The 23368-nt window shown below is 28.2% G+C and overlaps 2 protein-coding genes across 2 annotated transcripts; one reads left to right on the top strand and one right to left on the bottom strand.

Annotated features, from left to right (window-relative positions):
• Positions 1 to 1961: 1961 nt before the first annotated feature.
• RfC3 (replication factor C subunit RfC3) lies at positions 1962 to 16929 on the bottom strand. The gene is made up of 11 exons (XM_043042654.2): positions 16670 to 16929; positions 16513 to 16577; positions 12947 to 13083; positions 12022 to 12101; positions 11061 to 11134; positions 9080 to 9239; positions 8906 to 8987; positions 5603 to 5732; positions 4675 to 4752; positions 2898 to 2952; positions 1962 to 2094 (listed from the first exon to the last, which is right to left on the bottom strand). Exons 1-11 carry the CDS (start codon positions 16702 to 16704, stop codon positions 2007 to 2009), a joined length of 984 nt encoding a protein of 327 aa, XP_042898588.1. The 5' UTR covers positions 16705 to 16929; the 3' UTR covers positions 1962 to 2006.
• A 76-nt stretch (positions 16930 to 17005) lies between these two features.
• On the top strand, positions 17006 to 19887 carry Hsc70-4 (Heat shock protein 70 cognate 4). Its single transcript, XM_016053425.3, has one exon. The coding sequence runs from the start codon at positions 17688 to 17690 to the stop codon at positions 19635 to 19637; it is 1950 nt and encodes a 649-aa protein (XP_015908911.1). The 5' UTR covers positions 17006 to 17687; the 3' UTR covers positions 19638 to 19887.
• Positions 19888 to 23368: the final 3481 nt, after the last annotated feature.

Genomic DNA, 23368 nt, shown 5'->3' with positions numbered 1-23368 from the left:
CTAGGATTAGTTCCTGAAGATGTAAACAAAATTAGACATTTTAGGTGCATAACAGTTATTTATGAGTGGGAGAGAATGATGATTTAATTATATTCTAAATACCACATTAATATTTTTTTCTAATATTTTAAATTTTCAATAAGTCTTCATGTGCTACTTTTGAAATTTCTTTTTGCATCGTAATTTCTTTAAATCATTTAGATTGACACTAAATGTGAGAAAATCTGATAAAGTTATTCAGATATATATATATGTATATATATTTTTTTTTTGCTCACTAAACATTATTTAACAATTTCTAAAGTATATTGACTGACAGGATTTTCTGAAATAAATATTAATATCCAAAACAGAATGGGAGAAAACATCATACTATAAGTCAAAAGATATAGTTTTCCTTTTATTTAGCATTCTAATTTGTCATAGTGAACTCTTGTTTTTCACCAGTTTTAAATTTATGGAATTAGAAATAAGTACAGTGGAGCATTGTTTATACGACGCTGAAGGGACCACCGAAAAACGTCGTATAAACGATAACATCGTATAATCGATTTTTACTTCTAAAACTGAAACTATCTCTGTTTTCAGTTAATTTTAATGTTTAACGTGTTGATTTACATAAATTTCTAAATTAGACAAAGCAAAACAAACAAATAACCAAAGAAGAAAAATTACAGTGAGCAATTTGAATGTATGTTACCTTTAATTATATTTTCTTGCTATTAGTCTCTACAATGCTTTGAATAGCGAGTTGAACTTACTGCTTTATGATGCAATTTTAGAATCTAATGGCTGAAGCGCTCTTGTGCAATTTGCAGGAAAAAAGAGAGCTTTTACATTTTTCAAAATAATTAATATCGTTGGGTGCGCTGGACATTGGTCGATGAATAGCAACATTTTTCGTTTTTGCCTCTTTATAACATTGTCTAGATTTTTCAGTCATCTAGTAAAAATTACGGTCATCATCCAAGCATTCTCGTTGGCACCCTTTTCTGTATCATTCATGTTGGCAAATTCCGCTCTTTTTTAAAATACACAAGAAAAAATAAAAAATTAAATAAGCGTGAACAAAATCTAAAAACCGACGTATAACCGATTCTGTGCGTCGTATAAACGATATATTTTTACATTAAAATGAATAGGAATGATTTGGGACCACACTAAAACGTCGTATAAGTGATCGTCGTATAAACGATGCTCCACTGTATATATAATAAAAAATTTACATTAATTTCAGTAATAAATCTGCCTCATCTTTTTATAAATACAGCATAAACTAAGGGTTTAGAAAACTATTTACATAGGTTTCACTAAAAAGTGAAGATTGTTCAGTCAAAATTTAAAATTTTCCTGTTTTATTACTAAGTTTAAGACTATGCTTCACTGAGGAAAGAAGACATAAATCTTGTAATGAACTGTTTAGTAATTTTTTTTAAAAGACTATATATCTTCGACTCAAATTATGTATTGCATAGGTTTAAAAAATTTCAAAATTACTTGGGGTAAACAAAATTTATCTGGAACTAGTTTTATCGTATTGAGAAATTGCCAAACTGTCTAGTAACAACTCATTTATCTAATTAAATTAAAATCCTTTAGTTGGTAACATAAGTAAAGCAATTGGTCTAATATTTTAGTTTAATACACAGTGATACTTTTCTGAAACATTTTTTTTTAAGTTTAGGGTGCCTCTTTTTTTTTTAGAGAGAAAATTGCTAATTTATTAAACTGAGTCAAAATAAATTTGGAATTTTCCTCACTACATTGCTCAGTTGATAATTATGTCACATTGAGAACTTTAGTGTATCAGATTTAGCTTGGTTATTCATTTTATATAATGCAAATTATCATTGAAAAATAGTAATTTGCCTGACAAAACACTTAATATAATAGAAAATAAAGTGTTCCTATTTAAATGCGCCTTCAATAAAAATGAAACATTTTAAATACACAATACATGATTATTAAGAATACAAAAGTTTATTTAAAATAAATATACAAATTCTTCACTGAACCATATCTCTAGCAACTTGAAAGGCAGATATCAGAGCACTGAGTTGAATTTTTTCACTAGTACCAGCAGCTAAATTATCTCTAAAATTAAAGAAAAAAAGTTTCACTTTATAAAATAATTTTTTTTTGTTTCATTAATAAATTATTTTATCAAGCAAATCAAATAGTTTTAAAAGGTCAATAAAATATACTGTCATCATTAAGTAACGTTACTAGCATGCTTAAGAGATATTTTCCTTATTATGATCTATAATAACCTTTATAGTACATCAAATTCTTTTAATATTGTTCGCTAAACAAGGTGTTCAATAAAGACTGCTTGTAATATATTGCTGTTTTTAGAATCCAAGTAAAAAAGCTATGGCCAAGAGGAGACTTAAATTATTATTTAAATGTTTGATGATTTAACCCCCTTTGCTCATTTTGAGTACTTCAATAATGATTCATCAGAATTCAGAAATATTTCTGATTTATTCCCATTTAAATATTAATTTGCAATGCATGCATTGTATTTTTTACTTCAAAAAATTATGTTGCAGAAAAGAAAAAGATTTTTTGGTCAATACATAAATAAAAGGTTTTGTAATAAAATATTTTTATACAAAAACTATTCAGTTTTAGATTATGAATTTACAAAATCCATCAAAGCAATTTTCAATTCAGCTTTTTTACTAAATGTAATCACAAGTCACAATATAAAAAATTTATTTAACATAATTGATAAATTAAGACAAGATCAAGTTTTATAACAGTTTAATGATTATCCTAAAATACAAGTAAAGATATGAAAGCAATTTAGAGATGAATTTAAAAAAAAAGAGAAAAAAAAAACATTTATATTAATAACACAAACATTTATATTTATACAAAATAATAATACTTACTCAATATCTGCCATTTTTACTAGCAAATGAATTTTCACATTATCTGGTAATTCAACTGAAATATATAGAAAAAAAAGAGTAAGTCTAATAATAATAAAATAAATAAAGTGAAATCTCATTTAACAGATAATCCCCAAATTTGGATACATCATATTACAAATAATTCTTCATTGAAAAGCAACTTTCTAATATAAATAACCAATAAATGCTTTCTCCATATTAAGTCCCTCAGATAGACTCAATCACTAATTAACAGTTCACGAGTCTTTTTTGTACTCCTTAACGTCAAAAACTATAATTATTGCTACTTATTTACTGAAAGCCCCCCTTTTTTACACATATGTGAATAGTTCTTAATGGGAAATTTTATTGAAGCACTCATTGAGACAAAATTTCTAAAGGAAGAGAAGAATTACAAGAACAAATCCGAATTCTGGATAATACCTAATTATTGCATTTACTCAGAGTTCATAACTGGTTAATTTAAACTAATAATTATGTATAAGTTTGCTTTGATCTCTAATCACATTTATTAGTCTACCTGAAAAAATATTTTCAAATGAAAGAGATGCCAAGCATAAATTTTAGTTCTAATATTATTAAATAAAATATACAAGATTTTTTTATGCATAAATGTGATCGATAATTTCTTGAAAATTCTGTACCTTGGATTTCTGGAGCACAATCATCTCTGAGTTAAAAACATTTTATTATAGAAATTTTCAGTTCATAGAAAAGAATTCGATAATGAATATGACGTTATTAATTTGTAATGGTTAATAAGTAAATTCAGAAAGTTTTTTTAATAAAGATAATTGTGGCAAAATTTGCATAAAAATATGGACAGTAGAGATAATTACACATTTTTTTAATATTTTTTATATACAAACAGTAAAACATTTGACATAAATAAAACTTTCGTGAACAAAAACATTAATCCATTTCATAGAAAATGTATAAACGATAAAAATTTATGCAAGATAATTTGATTTCAAATGAAGGCAAAATGTCTAGAATAAAACTCATAACATACTTCACATTCCACTATTTTTATATTATTTCATCATTCAGGATTATATTAAAAAGAGCAAAGCAGTTTAAATAAAACAGAGTATGAATGCACTCATTGAGTCATTAAAAACAATCCTTTTGAAGAGGAAATGAGAAACAATTACTTTGGTAACCTAAGCAAAAAATGCAAATTATGTTATAGCCAAAAGACTTTGACAAAGCGCAGTCAGTTAAAAAACTATAATATGCATCCTTAATTTAAATATCCTAATGCTTTTTTTTTCTTTTTCAAAAGAAATAGAAATACATGATTATTCCATCAAAATTTAAAAATAATGAATCATTTTTGGTTCAAGGTTATCTGTAAGGATTCACTGAATTGAGTTCAAACTTGGCTAAAGAAACATTTAATGCTATTTTTTATGTATGAATAATAATGAACTTAACACACTTTATTTTTAAATAATTGCAAAATGTAAATTTTTTTTGTTTATAATAAAAAGCATTTTATGATTAAAATTAAGCCCTCCTTTAAGATGGTATGTTATGTAACTTTTTTATTATTATCATCATACCAATGACAACAAATGGGTTTCGAAAACAATTTTTGATACTTTCACGTTAACATTAGACTGTATTTTCACATATTATTAATAACTCATTTCAGAAGGCACAATGTTGCAAAGCATTTTTTTTTTTTAAACAATTAAGTAAAATTAAAAAGAAGTAAAATTTAAAAAGAATCAGATAATTTAAAAATACTTACTCCTGTGCACATACAAGTGAACTTGAGTCAAAATGTCTTGTAAAGCTAATCCTTTTAAAGTTTTCATATTATTAATGTCTAAACATTCAGTTAAGAATAATGACAAAAAAAGAAAAGAAAAAAAAAAGACATGTTAAAAAATGACAGAAAGTAAAGAATCAAGATTAGGCATATGCCACAAATAAAATAAACAAGAATAACTTTTTTTAAGGAGAATATTATTTTCATAATTAAATAGTTACAATTATTTAAAATGTACAGTTACAATTGCAATAGTTACAACTGTAATAGTTACAATTGTAATGCAACAGTTGTAATAGTTATATATAACCCAATAATAAAATGAAATAATGCAAAACAAATACTACTAAAAAGTAATTTTTAAAATAAAAGTTAGCAATAGTCATAATGAATAAGAGAAAAAAGAATTTAAAAGCAAAAAAAACTTAACTAAAAAATAAAAAAAAAACTTTTTTCAGAAGAAAAAAAAATCTAGTTTGGTATGTATATTACTTGTTCGTTTTATAATTTTATGTATGCATCAGGGGCAACCAAAAGTGACCGATGATTTGAAAATACAATTAAAGAAAAACAGGAGATAGAAATGTACAGTTTGTTACTTTCTGCTTAACTAGTTTCAAATTTAGTAACAAAATTTGTCAACAGATTGATTTGCTCGCTGAAAAAGTTATAAAACAATATTCTTTGTTACATATCAGATTATTGTAACTGTAATATTTGCACAAACCTATGCTGAAATTGTCCTAAGATAATCATTCAGTTGCTGCTGATTATTTTGAAGACAATTGAGGAATATATTTATAGAAATATAGTGTTAATGTTGTAAATAACTTACAATGAAACTAACACAAAATTAGAATAAAATAAATTAAATTGAAATAAAATTAACAATTGATAAGAAGGATACTATTAAAGGCAGATACGAAATCATCATTCAGTAACCAGTTGACAATTTTTGTGATATCCGATTTTAGGGGATGTCCAACGCAAGCATAAACATTTTCTTCATTTACAACATCAAATGCTAATGAAGCACACTGTAATAAACAAAAGATAGGAAACATACTTTAATTTTAAAATCAGGTATACAAAATTTGAGCAAAATTGGTTGAATGATTTCAGAGAAATTGAATCTTAAAAAAGTTGTATGTTTATAATTTAACTTATCGAAAACTATAACTGTGTGCAAAGATTTTCAATTCTCTCAAAAGGTTCTTAACATTTGTTGAGATACGCAACATTAAGGGGTCTAAACTTCGGATTGCGGTTCTGGCTATACTATTTGGGCAATATTTCCCAGATTGCAAATATCCCATATATTTTGGGGGTCAGAAATTGAATCCGTGTAAAAAAAAAAGTATGTTAATTCAGAGAAAGTATTTTTTTAAAATTTTGTAACTTAAGATAGTGTCGGCACTAATTAATTGACCATTTTGGGGTCACCTCATTAAGTTTGAGTCTCAGAACTTGTAAGATCTGATCATACGAGGCCTGTCTAAAAAGTATCCGACCTTTGGCCGGAAAAAATATTTCGAATACTTGACGGAGTTGGGACCCTAATACCCTTCAAAGTAGGCCCCTTGTGCTTGCACACACTCAGCCCACCGATCCTTCCACTGCTGGAAACACCTCTGGAAGTCTTCTTTTGGAATGGTGTTCAGCTCCGTCGTCGCGTTCCGCACTATCTCTTCTCTACTCTCAAAACTGGATCCTTTCAGTGGCGTCTTCAATTTTGGATATAACCAGAAGTCTCAAGGAGACAGGTCTGGAGAGTAGAGAGGTTGGCGAACGGTTGTAATTCCATGTTTGGCTAAGAAAGTGTGGATCAATTGGGATGAATGTGCAGAGGCGTGCTTTTTGTTCCGGCGACAACAACTTGGGTACGAATTTTATTTTATTTTATAACCGTCGTTGAACAGCCGACCCAATTTCATGGGTTTACGACTACTTACGTTCAACTCCGTAGCCTTGTAATTTTGAACCAATCCAGAAGACAAGGAAACTCCTGGATCAGTACCCCCAGAGGTATTGATTTGTTGTGGGAACATGGAGGACTTTGAGACTCGACAGATTTAACGTGCATTAGTCACCATTTACTACACGGGGAGTCTTCGGCCGGCGAGGATCGAACCCACGACCTCTTGGATATGGGCCCAGCGCCCTACCGACCAGGCTATCCCGGCCTTTCGGTTCATGTTCAAATCTTCACGCAAAATTGCACGTGCAGAATCTTTACTCACTCCAACCTCTTCTGCAATCTCCCGCACTGTCAAACGACGATCTGTCATCACCAAATTTCAGAACCTCTCAACATTAATTGCACTCTGAGCAGTTTGAGGCCTGCCACAACGTTGCTCACTCTCCGCTGATGTGCGGCCATCTTTGAATCGGTTGAACCACTCCTTAATTTGTGTTACACCCATCGCTTCTTCTCCAAACACCTGCTGAATCTTACGAATTGTTTGGCTTTGAGAATCACCAAGCTTTTGACAGAATTTCATGCAGTATCTTTGCTCAATTCGTTCAGTCATCTTGCGAGAAAACTAAATCCGACGAACACTACGAACAGCACCTTACTTGGCGACCACCAGCCAGCGAGTTGCACAAGTGAACACGGTGAAAAAATTCAGTTATGTGCATTAAGGTTCCTCCTTCCACTGTACACTAAGGCGCCGCCTTAGAGTCACTGCTTTGCGCAGGAAAAATTAAGGTCGGATACTTTTTAGACAGGCCTCGTATTAGATCAAATGTTTTTCAGAATGGTCAGTTTATTTATTATTAATTTTTTCTTTTTTTTTTTGCACTCTATACATAAATAATATATTAGAGTACACACTTTTAAAATTTAGAAAAATTAAGTCTTAACTCTTTGGTCTCACATTAGGAAAGAAAATTTGGTTGGCAAGATAAAGAACATTTTAATTACCAACTCAACAAATAATGTAATTTAATTACTTATTTAATAAATAATGTAATTTAATTACCTATTTAATAAATAATGTAATTTAATTACCTATTTAATAAATAATGTAATTTAATTACCTATTTAATAAATAATGTAATTTAAGTACCAATTAAGACTGATTTTTACTTTTAAATGTTAAATACTCAATTACTTGGTTTTTGCTTCTTTTATTAATGGAATTTTTGCTTTAAAATGTATTGTTTGCTGTTTTGGAACTGTGCATTCCTTTAACTTAACGAATTTTAACTGTTATAAATTTCTTAACGCTTTTGCGAAAAACCCTTACAAATGAAATTCGTTGGCTTAGTTAAAAAATGAAGATAAGTGCAGTTTGATTTTGACAAAGTTACTAAGTTGATTTTTACTAACCATCAAAGATAGCACTGAGATAATTAGGATAATTTTTTTTAAATATTAGCATACATTGTACGAAACATCTTAATAACAAATTCATGACAATACCCAAAGATCATGTTAGAGACAAAAATTAAAGCCACTCTCAATTGAGCAATATGATAGTATGATTTTAAATCTCAAAATACTTTAAATTCAGCTTATTTAAAAATGTGGACCAGCTGCTAACAGAGGCAGTTAGCATTTTACAAAATTTGAAAAGAAGTATTTTAAATTATCAATTTAAATCTAATCTTCAATTTAATAAGTGCACTTTTGTCTATTTGAGACTATTTTAACTGCTGTTCTTTCCAATGTAGGTATGCCAATTGAACTTTTTCAATTAAAATAATTACTTTTTTATTTTTTCTATTTAAGATGTTAAGTCTCTAGTTTCAATTGATTTTAAGAATCTGAGTTTGTGTTTGCAAAGGCATGAAAAAATAAGTTTTAATGTTTATGATTTTATTTATTTGTATGTCATTAAAAATATTACTTTTTATAGATATTTATTTTGGAATACCTGAGTTGATATTCTTATTAGTTTAACTGACAGTTTACTTTTTTAGCCTTGAAATCCTTAATTGTTATTTATTTTCTTTGTGTCTTTTTAAATTAACAGTCAGGGTTGATATGGATTTTATAATATTCGTGCAGAAATACTGTAATTTGAAATATAAAAAGCAATTTTCTGCAGCATTATGACTACACCAAGGGGAAAAAAGGTATTTTTTTAAATGCAGCCTCCTTTTCCAAAAGTAAGGCGCTGTTTTCCGTATAACCCGGGACACGAAAACGTCTTCCACCGGCTCGGTGTATGTATAGATACATATATACACAGATAATACAAACCTGTAGAACATTAAGAACTTTTCTCATATCACCTTGTGCCAAATCCATTAAAGCTTTCCTTCCATCCTCAGTTACATTTAATCTGAAAAAAAAAAAAAAAAAAAAAGACAATTCATAATTAAAACATTTTTAAAACACATACCAACACAAGGTTTACCGACTAAAAATTCATACTTTTCTTGTTCCACTACATGATCGAGCCTTGGCAAAATTTGTTTGTTTGATAAAGGACCAAACCTGAAACGTGTACACCTTGATTGAATGGCTGGTGTGATCTTTGACAAGTAATTGCAAATCAAGCAGAACCTAGTATTTTCAGTGAATTTTTCTATCACTGAAAAAAAATAAGAATACACAATCAGATATACAGATAAGACTACTGTCATTTTTTTAAATTAAAAAAAAAATCAGATCTCTATAAACATTATTAAATGCACCCAGTCATTAAAAACAGAATGATCAATTCGTTTCAAGATTAAATTACTTGACTATTAAAAATATTCAAAAACATTGCATATTTTTGTTACAAAATTGCATATTTTATTATTTCAAACCCTTTTATACCTTGATGGTTTGGCAAAAGGGAAAATTTTATTTCCTTTCCTCTGATAACAGCATAGAAAAATGAAGGTCGAAATATAACTTTTTAAGTGAGTGATGGCAGCTTGGGCTTGCTTTTTAAATCTAAGACAAAAGAGTTTTGATTAAAATTTGTTTGGGATTGATAGGAAATTTTTGAAACATTTTCGGTGCTAAATTAGCATGATCTAATCTATCAGCTTTTTATTTAAAGAGATAATCTGCCAAAAATTACATCTTTAATTTTTAATTCAAGAATCTAATTTTTTTTATAACAATAAAATATTTTTTCCTTTCAAACTTTGGCTTTATGCATATAGAATAATGCAGTTAAAAAAATTATAATAATGCCTTTAATTTAAAAAGTTTCTAATGCCAAAAATATTGTTTTTGAAAATATTTCAGCTGTTTGAATGGAGGTTTTTTGTTTCCTTCAGGAAGTTCTACTATTAATAATCAAAAATACAGAAGAATTCATTCTCTATGGTTATTAAGAATGATTTGAGAGATTAAATAAAAACAGAAGAATACAGATAAAAATAAACAGAAAGCTCAGATGACAAAGCAAACTTTCATATTAATTGCTCAATAGATATTGAAAAGAAATTTTTATGACTTGTCAAACTTTCAAAATTAAAAATCATTATTTTTTTCTTTGTTTTATATCCATGATATTCTCACTTCTGTAAACTATTTAAGTGTCTGGTGCCTTGTTTTAACAACTAAATCGAGAGTTAATAAAGACTGTGAACATTAGCAAAAGAAAATGCTTATGTTTTCACCAGTGATACTAAAAGAGAAAGAAACCAACATAACACCTTGACATGATTATTAGTCAGGGCTTTTATTCAAAAATATTTGCATTAAAACTGTACAAATTTATAAATTCAACCTGCCCCAACTAATCAAATTAACATATCTTTTATGTATTTCAGTTCTATAATATTTTTATAGCGTACTTTTACTATATGAATATATTAAATGATTAATATTATCATTAACACATTTTGTGTAAAATAAAGTTACTTTCACATTCACTATTTTTCTAATATAATTATTTTCTTATTAGCTCTTTTCTAACTAAAATCAAGCTGGCAACACATTAAAGTATTTTAAAGTAAACCGTGGACAAAATTGATACAGAAAAGTTGCCTACAGCTTAGTTTAACTTAAGTGCCACTTTTATAGCAATATGACAAAAAATAAGCGACATTAAGGGATACGTTTTAGACAACTTTGTTAACTAAACTTATCTGTTTAAATTTGCATCTATTTTGAGAATTAAGAACATTCTCTAAAAATAAGAATGTTTACTCACAGAAAATATATTTTTTTTTCATAAACCATTATGGTTGCAACCTGTACTTGGAAATATGATATTAGAATCAGGAATTACTTAGAAACCTGTATATCTAAACACATTGATAAATATTATATATAAATATTATATATACATATATATATATATATATATATATATATATATATATATATATATATATATATATATATATATATATATATATATATATATATATATATATATATATATATATAATGACCCTTAGGAACTCACCTCTCCTTAAGGCATTTTGTGCATCATTTGTCATAGCATCTGCTTCATCAAGAACAATCAATTTAAAACCAGATCTACATTAATTAATACAGGTGTCAGCATAACAGATGTGGTAAGGCAAGCTCATAATTAAATAAAATACACTTTCAAATACAATTTGATACAACAAAAAATAATACAAAATTGCATTTTTAAAAATAATTAAGCAACAGTTTGCAATTATTAAGAGCTAAAATTTTAACATTCATGAACAGAACAACAAATAAACACTGAATGACAGTTATTAACATGTAAACATTACTAAATCTCTCTATTTGAAGCTAACAAAAAAGATCTGTATAAAAAAAAAGATAAATAAATAGAAAAATAAATAAACAAATAAATAAAGTAATAATAGAGCTTCTAGCTAAAACACAATATTACACAAACAAAAGATTTTTCAAACATGCAATCTATTACATAAAACTATAATTAATAAGAAATTATATACATTATAGGTGAATTTTTTTAATACATTCAAATATCTACTAAAAACTTAAATTTTTTTTTTTACAAAGAGTGATAAGGATATCATCCTTATCACGCTAAGGTGATATTTAAATAAAATTACTCATTTAAAACTTTTTTATTTTATTATTTTTTAACATTATTTTCATGACTTAACTAGTAACAAACTTTTAAAATATGCAATTTTTTATAAATATAAATTTAAGAAAAGAGTAAAGTTTAAATTACACACATATCTATTAAAAATTAATTGTAGGAAGTGAAATGAAAATGGATTCCAATCTAGAAAAGAATGCTTAAATAAAAATTTTAACAATATCAAAGATTAAGAAAAATCAAAATAATTTTAAAAAAATAATAAACATTTTAACCATATAATGTAGTTTTCGTAAATACTTCTTATGAATGACATTTTTTTTTATAAGTTATTTGTTATGCAATTAAAAAAAATTACTTGAATATTGTTCTGGTACTAGCAAAACCAAGAATTTGTTCTCGCACAACACCAATGCCACGATCATCAGAAGCGTTTAACTAAAAGTATAAAACTTTAGGTCATTTAAATCTGCAGGTGATTTAAAAACAGCAATGCAAATTCATATATACATATAAATATGCAGAACAGTTCAAATATTTTAAAAAAATAGATAATTAACATATTTCAATAATTTATATTGATTCGACATAAAAGTTTTCAAAATGATTTAAAAACTCTTTACAGTAAAATGCAGTTTTATTTCAAATATAATTTTTGTTTCTCTTAATATATGGATGGTTAATTATGAAAAGTATAACATTTAGCGAGGAAAAGGATGGTTCTTGGTAACTATTTTGGATGTATTTTTTTATTAATATTCAGTTTACATGATCAATCTAACTTTTAAGTTTTAATGATTTTTTCTAGGATAATTCCTTTAATAGACAATAGCTTTTCTGTTTTGAGTATCATAAAAAGATAAGTCAAAATTTAAACTAATAAATAGGCAATAACACACAAAATATAAATCTTATTTATAGCTCCTTTTTTATTAGGACAAAATAATTTTATGAAGATCTTATAAACACTAATATTGGGAAAAACTTTAAATTCTTATTTCAATAATATATATTCTGATTGTTAGTATTTCATTCAATACAATAGTCAAAATATGGAGGTGTACACCAGAAGTTAAGTAAATAAAAGTTTATTCTAGTATAAGTTATTTTCTTTCAGTATAAATTTTTCTTCTGGTATCAGTCAAATTGTTGTTTGCACTCAATTAACTGTCCGTAACTCTATTTAAAATTAATTTTTAAATTACTAAAAAATAATTTAACTTATATAGATTTTAAATACTAAATAATGCTTAGGTTTCACTAAACAATGGTTTAAAACTAACCTCTAAGACCATGCTTGAAAATTCTGCAGGAGAATATATTTGCTTAGCACAGGCAAGTATTGTGGACGTTTTGCCAGTTCCAGGAGGGCCATAAAATAACAAATGAGGTAATCTATCTTCCTTGATGAATTTATTAACTAAAAAGAATTATAAAAGAACAATATTTAAAACAGTATTTGGAATTAATTTAAATATTGACAAACATATATTCTAATATTTGGCTCTGTCAAATCTTGATATGAGCTGAATAACTAATCATTTGGCGCACCTCTATATCTAATAAAGTAATAAGAATTAAATCTAACAATATAAAGATTTCAAAAAAATACTTTTTAACAATTTATTAAGCATTTCAAGATATATATTTTTTGTACATAGATTATTTTTTCAATTCATTAACTTTCGAGCTTTTAAGCAATCATTCTAAAAATCAAATATTTTTATTATAGGGGAGTGGCTCACCTTTTTACTTTCTTTTTTTAATTTTGATCAATTATTGTCAAAATTTTACCTGGTATTCTTGTAACATTTGAAAACATTTTTAATTAGGTTTTGATTTTGTATTTGTCTCAGAAAAAATTTAATTTTTTTTAGCTACATTGTTATTTGTCCCAAGGTCTATACTTCCTAGTGGGGTACCTTGGGGCAATTAAACAGATGTGAAGAGTTATGTAGAAATTTTCTAAAAATAGTATAACTAAATAAATTTTTGTCTCCTAATTTTGATGGTAAAGTTTTATTTTGTTAGTTATAAGTACTTGCATGCAAATCCAATTAAAAAATTTTATATTCAATAATAATCAATTGTTCAGAATCAAATACCAAACCTACAGAACGTTAGGCGCTTTGCTTTGGTTCTTTAAGTTTTAACAAAATGTCATTTGAATCTATGTATGATTTGTCTTCATTTCTGAGATAAATAAATGTTGAAGATTGATTAACTTTTCTAAAAAATAAAAACTCATATTCATCTCCATCAATGCAACCTACAAAAGCAACAACATATCTCTTACCAGCAAAATCTCTAATATATAATCTTGTTTCACCACTTTTCTGTAGATGAACTTTTTTCTTATCCTTAAATATTTCGTTGTCAATTGTACTAATCGTCTAAGCTGCAAACAACAGCATCACTGTTATCATTACACAGATCACTAATTACTGGTTTTCTTCCAGAAATATTTTTCACTTATTCTGAGAGCATGAAATCCTCATCTTCACTAGTACTGAACTGAAGCTGTTTAGTCACGTTTTTGCCTTTTCTATTTCTATAATGCTTAATCATTTCAGTTGTTAAGCTAATAATAACATTTGCATGTGATGTCATTGATGCTTTCAAAGGGATGATTTCCGTATCGTGATCTTTACATATTAAACTTGTTTCTTTAAAAACTCTCTTTATTAATTAACTAAAGTAAAATTTTTATACATTGTACCCAATATCCCCGTGGCAGAAACACGGCGACACAGCGACATTGTCGCAGAAAGCGACTGAGTTTTTGCAGAAAAATTTTTTTTATTTGGGAAATAAAAATTTTTGGTTTGCCACAAACAAAAGTTCTCAAAAAAGATTCTGCAGAAACAGAAGCTGTTTTAACCCCCCCCCCCCAAAAAAAAAAAAACATTTTCTATAGAAACAAAAAATTTCTGCAGAAGCAATAATGGTTCTGCAAAGTTTTTTTCTTACAGAATTGTTTTAAATATTTTTTTTTCTAGCGTACCGCGGAAGGAGAAAACGCTCGTAATTATCCGCTAATCTTCAACACAAACAGTTACTGGATAAAAAGGGGAGAATTTTTTTCCCCTTTATTAAATTATTTTTGGAAATTTGCCAACTTCGGCCTCTATGGCTGGCGCAGTAATTTGCTTTGTGTTTTCTTATGAGAACAGAGCATTTTATATTTTTTGCACTTATGTGGAAAATTTCATGCGTAAAAAGATTCTTTTTTTAAAAAATCATGTCTAGCAAAAAGGTTATTTGTTGCAATTGTGAAGCCACAATAATTAAAACATTGAAAACTGATTTGTCAAGGCGGCATTCCGAAGAAGAAATAAGATGGAAGTCGACAACATTTAGCGATGTCAGAAATTTTTTTCTGGAAAGCGACAGGAAAAGAAGCTTCCCACGCTACTAATATTGAAGGAAAAAAAAAAAAAAATGTTCTAGATTCGAATAAAATATTATTTTTGTAGCGATATCGATAGTAAGGATGAGACATTTCCAACAAATCAAGAAATTTTAGAAGCAGTCAAAGGTAAAAAGTAAAAAATAACTATATATATATATTTTTTTCTTAAAGATAAAATGCCTATATCCTTTGAATTAAATCGTCGATAAAAAAAAAAAAAAAAAAGCACTCGCAATCTAACGATAAATGAAATAAAGCCTGAAAGATATCTCACTATCTACGATTTTTTGGCATGCGAATGAAAACCAGATTGGTGGAAAATATTTACTGGTGAAACACTTTCAAACAGGTTTCCATACGCATGCGAAAAAAATCGCATCCTATGAGCATGGCTCTAATACCGACTTGATACAGTGATACCAACGACTTGATACAGTGCGAAATCACAAGCGCTGTGTATTTTTTTCGTTCTGAACTTCATCTGATCACGAAAAAAGTTTTATTTACCTCCTTTTATAAAAAAAAAAAAAAATCTTTCAATAAGTCAGTACAATATTAATCGAATCTAATTAGTCTATAATTAATTAGATAAAATTAATTAGATGTAGAAAAAATTGAAACAAACATTGCTTTAATTTTTTTGCTTTTAGAATTCGGTTATAGTCAATTCTATTTTATTATTTTGATTACTCAACTTCAATATTAATTTTTTCACCTGATTTGTTTCTGTACCTGATATAACTACTATAATGAAACATTAAATCATACTGTTTTAAACTGCTTTAATAATTTAATTTTGATACTGTTTTAAACTGATACTTCAAATTCAGTTATCTTGTTTTATAAATTTAATCTTTTTGTCCATTCTTAGCTATTTCTAAAAGTTCTGTCTTATTACAGGTTCTGGGTAATCTTTATTTATGCTCTAGTAAGCATTTTTGTCTGCAAAACAATTTAAACTTATTAAGAAATGTAAGCTTATATTATGAAATTAAGAAAAAAAAGTCTACACAGTTTTATTCTATGCATGTAGACTTATTTTATAAACACGAATTTCATCTATTATTATAAATTCATTACACATACATTTATAACGATAAAAATATCTTGCAGAAAGATATTGGTTCTAGTTAGGTTTGTCGCAGAAAGTCAGAAAAAATTCTGCCACAGGGCCCAATATGAAGTTATAAGAATGAGTAATATTTAGCATAGTTCTTAAATTAATCTGCGTATGCATGAACGAGTAGAATATATAAGTTAAATAATTACTCTTGACCAAAAACTATCCTAACAGTCTAAAGAAAATAATGGATTAAAAATGCTTATGATGTTGTAAAAGACGGTACATTTTTGGTATGCCTGAATTTTTAGAAGAATAAAAGTATGAAATTTAAAAAAAAAAATTTTTATAAATAAATTAAACAACATATTAAATACTTGTTCTGATAATATCTTCATGTGCTATTAGGTCATCCAATTTTTCAGGTCGATACTTTTCAACCCTGCAGGAAAAAAAAATGTACAAAATTTCAGATTTGAAATGATATTAAGATTTAAAATATTTAAATACGCTAAGTATAAAATTATATTATACCATGGTAAATTATGTGTAACCAGCTTTTCGCTCATTTTAAAACAAAATAGCTATTTCCCGCTTATTTGTTTTGTTTCTAAAATTTTAGTTCTTTGTAGTTGAAGTTCTTTGAATGGGGGCTGGCTTTCTTTCTGATTGATGCATTTGAATAATATTTGTATTTTAATGATAAAAAATATTTTTATTGATTTTTCGGACAAAAGTTATTTTATTTAATATGAAAAAATTGTCGTTTTAATTTTTTTTGAATAATTTTATTTGAAATAATTTTGATAAAACTTTATAAATCTAGAAATGGAAGCTACCTCTAGCCTTTGGCTAATTTGGCGAACCGGCAGACGAACCGCCTAATAATTTACGCCAAATTCCACATGCCGCTTGTAAATAAAGAATTTTCTTTATGTTATTTAATTATTTTTACTGAAAAAATACAATTAATCTTTCTTTTTATACACTTATCTAGAAGAACAAATCTAATTAATAGTATTTTTCGATCTTAAAATACTTGAAAAATTTTAATAATCCCCCATGGCAGTATCCCTAAATGCAATGAAATTAAAGAATAACTATTTTTGGAAAATCATGATTGAATCTCATTTAAATTTTTAGGGTGATTTTGGGATTTTTTTTAATAAATCTTGCACGTAAAATTATTTGAGTTACGTTATTGAAATCATGAAATACCAAGTTTTATTGATTTTATAATTTTGATAAATGGAGCTATGCTCTAGCGATTTCTCGCCAAATGAAGTTTAGATCTGACGTCACTTTTACGTAGCATATACATCCAATGAGACTCCCACTCCTAAAGGAGAACGTCGCTCTTCTGTGACGTAGTTATCTATTTCCTCGTGTTCTGATTGGTAGAACATCGTGGAAGCTTCTAGAATTTTCTTATTTTCCTAAAAAGGCGGACATTTCACAAAAATCGTCCTCATTTACTGACTTTGGTCGCCTGTTGTAGCTGTGCTGCTAGTACTTTACTTCAGCTTTAAAAAATTATCTAATATACATTAAAATGGCTACTCCTGCTATTGGTATTGATTTAGGAACAACTTATTCTTGTGTTGGTGTTTTTCAACACGGAAAAGTCGAAATTATTGCAAATGACCAAGGTAATAGAACAACTCCAAGTTACGTCGCTTTTACCGAAACTGAAAGATTGATTGGAGATGCTGCCAAAAATCAAGTTGCTATGAATCCCAGTAACACAGTTTTTGATGCTAAAAGATTAATCGGGCGACGTTTTGATGATTCTGCTGTTCAATCTGATATGAAACATTGGCCTTTTGATGTCGTCAGCGATGGAGGCAAGCCCAAAATTCAAGTAGAATACAAGGGTGAGAATAAGACCTTTTTCCCTGAAGAAATCTCTTCTATGGTTCTAACTAAAATGAAGGAAATTGCTGAAGCATATCTAGGAAAGACTGTAATCAATGCTGTTGTTACCGTTCCTGCCTATTTCAATGATTCTCAGAGGCAAGCCACAAAGGATGCCGGTACTATTGCTGGACTTAATGTTCTTCGAATTATTAATGAACCTACTGCTGCTGCTATCGCTTATGGTCTAGACAAAAAAGGAACTGGTGAGCGAAATGTTCTTATCTTTGATTTGGGTGGTGGCACCTTTGATGTATCTATCCTTACTATTGAAGATGGTATCTTTGAAGTAAAGTCCACTGCTGGGGACACTCATTTGGGTGGTGAAGATTTTGATAATCGCATGGTCAATCACTTTGTCCAAGAATTTAAGAGAAAGCACAAAAAAGACTTAACCTCAAACAAAAGAGCTCTAAGAAGATTGCGAACTGCCTGTGAACGTGCAAAGAGAACCCTGTCTTCTAGTACTCAAGCAAGTATTGAAATTGATTCTCTCTTCGAAGGTGTTGACTTCTACTCCACCATCACAAGGGCCAGATTTGAAGAACTGAATGCTGACCTTTTCCGAAGCACCCTTGAGCCTGTTGAGAAAGCCCTTAGAGATGCAAAACTAGATAAAGCTCAAGTCCATGATATTGTATTGGTTGGAGGGTCCACACGTATTCCCAAGATCCAAAAGCTCCTTCAAGATTTCTTCAATGGTAAAGAATTGAACAAGAGTATTAATCCCGATGAGGCTGTTGCTTATGGAGCTGCTGTTCAAGCTGCTATTTTGAATGGTGACAAGTCTGAACAAGTTCAAGATTTGCTTCTGTTAGATGTAACTCCCCTTTCCCTTGGAATTGAAACTGCTGGAGGTGTCATGACTGTTCTGATTAAGCGAAACACAACAATCCCTACCCGACAGACCCAAACATTCACCACTTACTCTGATAATCAGCCCGGAGTACTTATTCAAGTATATGAAGGTGAACGTGCCATGACAAAGGACAATAACTTATTAGGAAAATTCGAACTCACTGGTATTCCTCCTGCTCCTCGTGGCGTGCCTCAAATTGAAGTAACTTTTGATATTGATGCTAATGGTATCTTGAATGTATCTGCTGTTGATAAAAGCACTGGTAAAGAAAACAAAATCACTATCACCAACGACAAAGGCAGATTATCTAAAGAAGAAATTGAAAGGATGGTTAAAGATGCTGAAAAATACAGAGATGATGACGACAAACAAAAGAGCAGAATTGCTGCTAAGAACTCTCTTGAAAGCTATGCATTCAACATTAAGTCAACAATAGAAGATGAAAAGCTTAAAGACAAAATCTCAGACGACGATAGGAAAAAGGTTTTGGATAAAGTTAATGATACTTTGAAATGGTTAGACAGCAATCAGCTTGCCGAAAAGGAAGAATTCGATGACAGACAAAAAGAACTTGAAAACATTTGCAATCCTATCATCACAAAACTGTACCAATCTGCTGGTGGTGCTCCTGGAGGCATGCCTGGTGGTTTCCCTGGTGCAGGCGCTGGAGCTGGAGCTGCACCTGGCGGAGGCAGTACTGGTGGACCAACAATTGAAGAGGTGGATTAAGATCATTCCGAACTATGCTTTGTGACTATTAATTTATAATGTAGTTTTGTGATAAACTGTTGAAACTGCTTCTAAGAATCAGTTGTGGACTTCATATGTTATGTTCATTCAGGTAAAATTACTTGGACTCATTTAATCATAAAGCATTGTTTTCATTTTCACCTTAACATCTAGTTATATGAATTTCTTTTTCTGTGTAAAAAGTTTTTGTATAATTTCTGTTGAATAAATTTTTTCAATTGCTTAATAATGTAGCATTTCTAGCTTATGACTTCATATTTATTAAAATTTTTCAAAGTTAACAGTAGTTTTAATTTTAGGTGTGCAAATTTAAACTTATAGGACTTAAATATGCTGGGATATTTTGCAGTTTTTTGAAATGTTTGCTTTGCAAATTTGATTTTGTGTATCTTTTTGCTGAAGGAATGGAAGGTTGGCCAGATTAGTACATAAATGGTGTTTTCCTTTTTCAGTTAGTGATTCTTGCTAAGTTTAAAATTTTTCTTGCTTATTAGAAAATGCATTGAGTACCACTTATCAATGGTAAATAATTACGACTTAAAATGTACTATCTTTAGTTCCATAGTCTTTTAGTTATTGAATTAAATTTTGTGATTTTATTTTTTGAAAATTGATTTAGATCAACTGCCTTTTTTATATATATATTTGTTTTAAAGGTTAAGAAATACTGTTTAAAATTATTGATACTTTTATTATTTTCTTTTCTTAGTTTTAAAATTTATTATAAATTTGCTGCATTAATTAATTTTAGTTAACGAAAGTACTTGGTGTGTGTTAAGTTCCAACATTTGAAATTGCAAATAAAATGTTAGTTAAAATTCAAATTTTTGAAAAATAATGGAATTAAAAATCTACATTATATTTTATTCGTGTAAAATGTATATTTCTGAAGCTTGAGGTTATATTAAAAAGAAATTACCCTAATATGTAAAAAATAGAAAGAAAAAGTGTGTTGAATTAAGATATTTTTTCCTGATAGTGTTATTCTTCCCTTTCAAAGTCTATTTGAAGCTGTAGAGTTATTTACAGGTAACTGGTATTTTTTCTCATAACATGTTTGCAGTATCTTTGACATTATCAGGTTTTCCATCAATCTGTTACATTTTTTTTGTCATATTAAAAACCAAAAGAAAAATCTAAATTTTAAATTAAAATTATGGTTTGCTAATTGAAACTGTTTTAATAGTTAATGAACTGGGTTCTGTCCAAGCCCAAATTTACTACAGCTAAGCAGTACATTCACAAATATAATTTTAGTAAAAGCGGTAATTTCTTAAAATACTTTTTCCTAAAAATTTTTTTTTTATCTCGTAAGAAACTGTAAATCCATATTTTTGTGTTTTTTTTAATATTTTTAATTTTCACAAGTTATGAATAAATTTTCATAATATGTATCTAACAGAAAAACCTAGACAGAGCCCTGAAGTATCCTTTAAATTCTCTATTTGATCTAGTCTTTAAATTTCAATCTTGTTAGAAAGCTTCTAAAATATTGATAATATTAATTTTGATTAAACATTTATAACGTTTTTTTAATCATTAAGTTCTTACAATGTACCTATTTGAATAAATAAAAAAATCACAAACCCTGCTTGTTAATGATAGATGATGATTAAAATGTGCTGACTCGTGTTTCTTCCGAAGACATCCGTGAATTAATTTATATTTGACAGTTTTCTCAGTCCAGCTAATTAAATATTTCATATTTCTTTTGCTAAATCTGTAAACATGGCAATTTAGTTGAAAATCAGAATTCTTTAATCAATGTGATATTTGCCCCTTTTTTAATTGACAGGGCTGATTGTGCTCTGGATTTCCGGAATTTTCGCTAACAGTGACCCGCAAGTTTCGAAAAATTTTAAATATATTAAGTAAACTAAGAAATATTGAGATTAAATCCCTTGTTTAAATTTCTTTCAATTTATACTTTTTTGACTCAAAATTTTCCCGGAATTTTGACTGGCTTAGAATTACCCCTGAATTGACTACAATTAGATCTAATTAATATATTATGACATATGACTCTACTGGATTTCGCCAGCTTCTACTAGTTTAATAAAATTTCTGGATTTAGTCGATTTTTAAAAAATATCCTGAAATTGAGTAAGTTTCTAAAAATCCCTATTGAAATGTCATTTTTGAAAAGTTAAATTTTTTTTCTTTCTAAAATGTATATGTTCAGTTTTCTTTAATTCTGATTTGCCTTTTTTAATTAAATTCTTCAAACTATTTTTGAGTTTTATGCCTTTTACTATTCAAAATTATGAGTTAACGTAATATACATTTCAACTAACTTTTAATGTCAATTGTAACTGGAGAATATCGTAAATTTTCTTTTTTGACGACCATGAAATTCCCTGTGTGTAAAATAATAAGTGCATTGTGCAACAATCTTGAAATAATATAAAATCTGCTGGATTTTTTTCTTATCCATGTTGGCAGCCATGAACATGGAAACTTAAGATCTCTTATTTCAGCAGTACTATTTAAAGCACTAGATACCATATTTGATTCGTATTATTAGATCGAAAAATTTTCTTCCTTTCTTTAGATTTTGTAGTTATTTTTGTGGATAAAATTTTTTTTAGATTATTCAGCCAGCAATTACGTGTCTGAATATATTTTCTTTAAAAAATGCCATTTCTATCTTGTTGGCTATTTACTTGAAATAATTTCATAAAGGCAACCAAAAGATAAAATTATAGCTTGGACCTTGATATAATCAGAAGTTTCAAAAATTATCACACTATAAAAAGTACCAACTCTTGGAAACTTAGGTTTCTGTGGAGCACCACTTAGAAACCTGCTTTATACAAATACAACTTACTGTTTGCAAAAAGTGAGCCAATGTTTAAATTTGCAATATTTCTAAATCTATTTTCTGATGTAGTTGACTGTACTATACGAAAGTTCTACAAAGCTTCCTGGTTCTTACTTTTCCTTTAATAGTCCTTTTTATTTTAAAAGTATAGATATTTATGATATAGTAGCCTTATACATATTTGGAGTCTGGCCACTCAACTGGAATTTCTGCTCCTCGGAACTCTAGGTCAAGAAAACGGTAAGGCAGTGGTGACCTTGGCTCATCAGGAGTTGCATCATAGCTGATTTTAGTCGTACGTAAATTATATCTAATAAACTAGATTTGAAAATTTTGATCTGATTACTGTTGGATCATGAAGAAAAAATAATTAAGTTGAACAGCTAAGAGTTGAGGTTACAACTGTAAAAAAAGTCTAAATAATCTCAAATTTTGTATTTGTCTATTTTACTAGCTTTGCCTAAGAGCCAAAAATATATAAGGGCATGAAAATGTGGCAATTGGTTGATTAGATGTATAATTGCCTTACTAAAAATTCTAAATAAGTGGAAACATCCACAAATGTTTAACATAAATTTTTGAATGTTCAAAAAATTTTTAAAAGAAAAATCATAATTGGGACAATAATTTTAATTAAAAAAATTTTCACTGCATAAAAATCGCTTAAAAAGGCATTTAGTGTGTTACATTACCAAAAAGGAGAATTTTTATGCATGACTTCAAATTTTTAACAACAGGCTGCGTAGCATTTTTAAAAGGTGCTTATTTTCGGCCTTAAAGGTGCTTTTTACATTGGGTGTTTTTAAAAAGTGCTTAATTTTCCCTTTCTCAAAATGAGATTTTTCCTTTACTATGTTGAGTTTTTCTTCGAATTATGCAAAACGACATC

The sequence above is a fragment of the Parasteatoda tepidariorum genome, chromosome 2, assembly GCF_982258835.1.
Source record: "Parasteatoda tepidariorum strain Cologne lab strain chromosome 2, Ptep-v5.0, whole genome shotgun sequence".
NCBI classification, from domain to species: domain Eukaryota; kingdom Metazoa; phylum Arthropoda; class Arachnida; order Araneae; family Theridiidae; genus Parasteatoda; species Parasteatoda tepidariorum.
The sequence above is the reverse complement of the archived record's forward strand: the minus strand, read 5'-3'. Positions and strand labels throughout refer to the sequence as shown.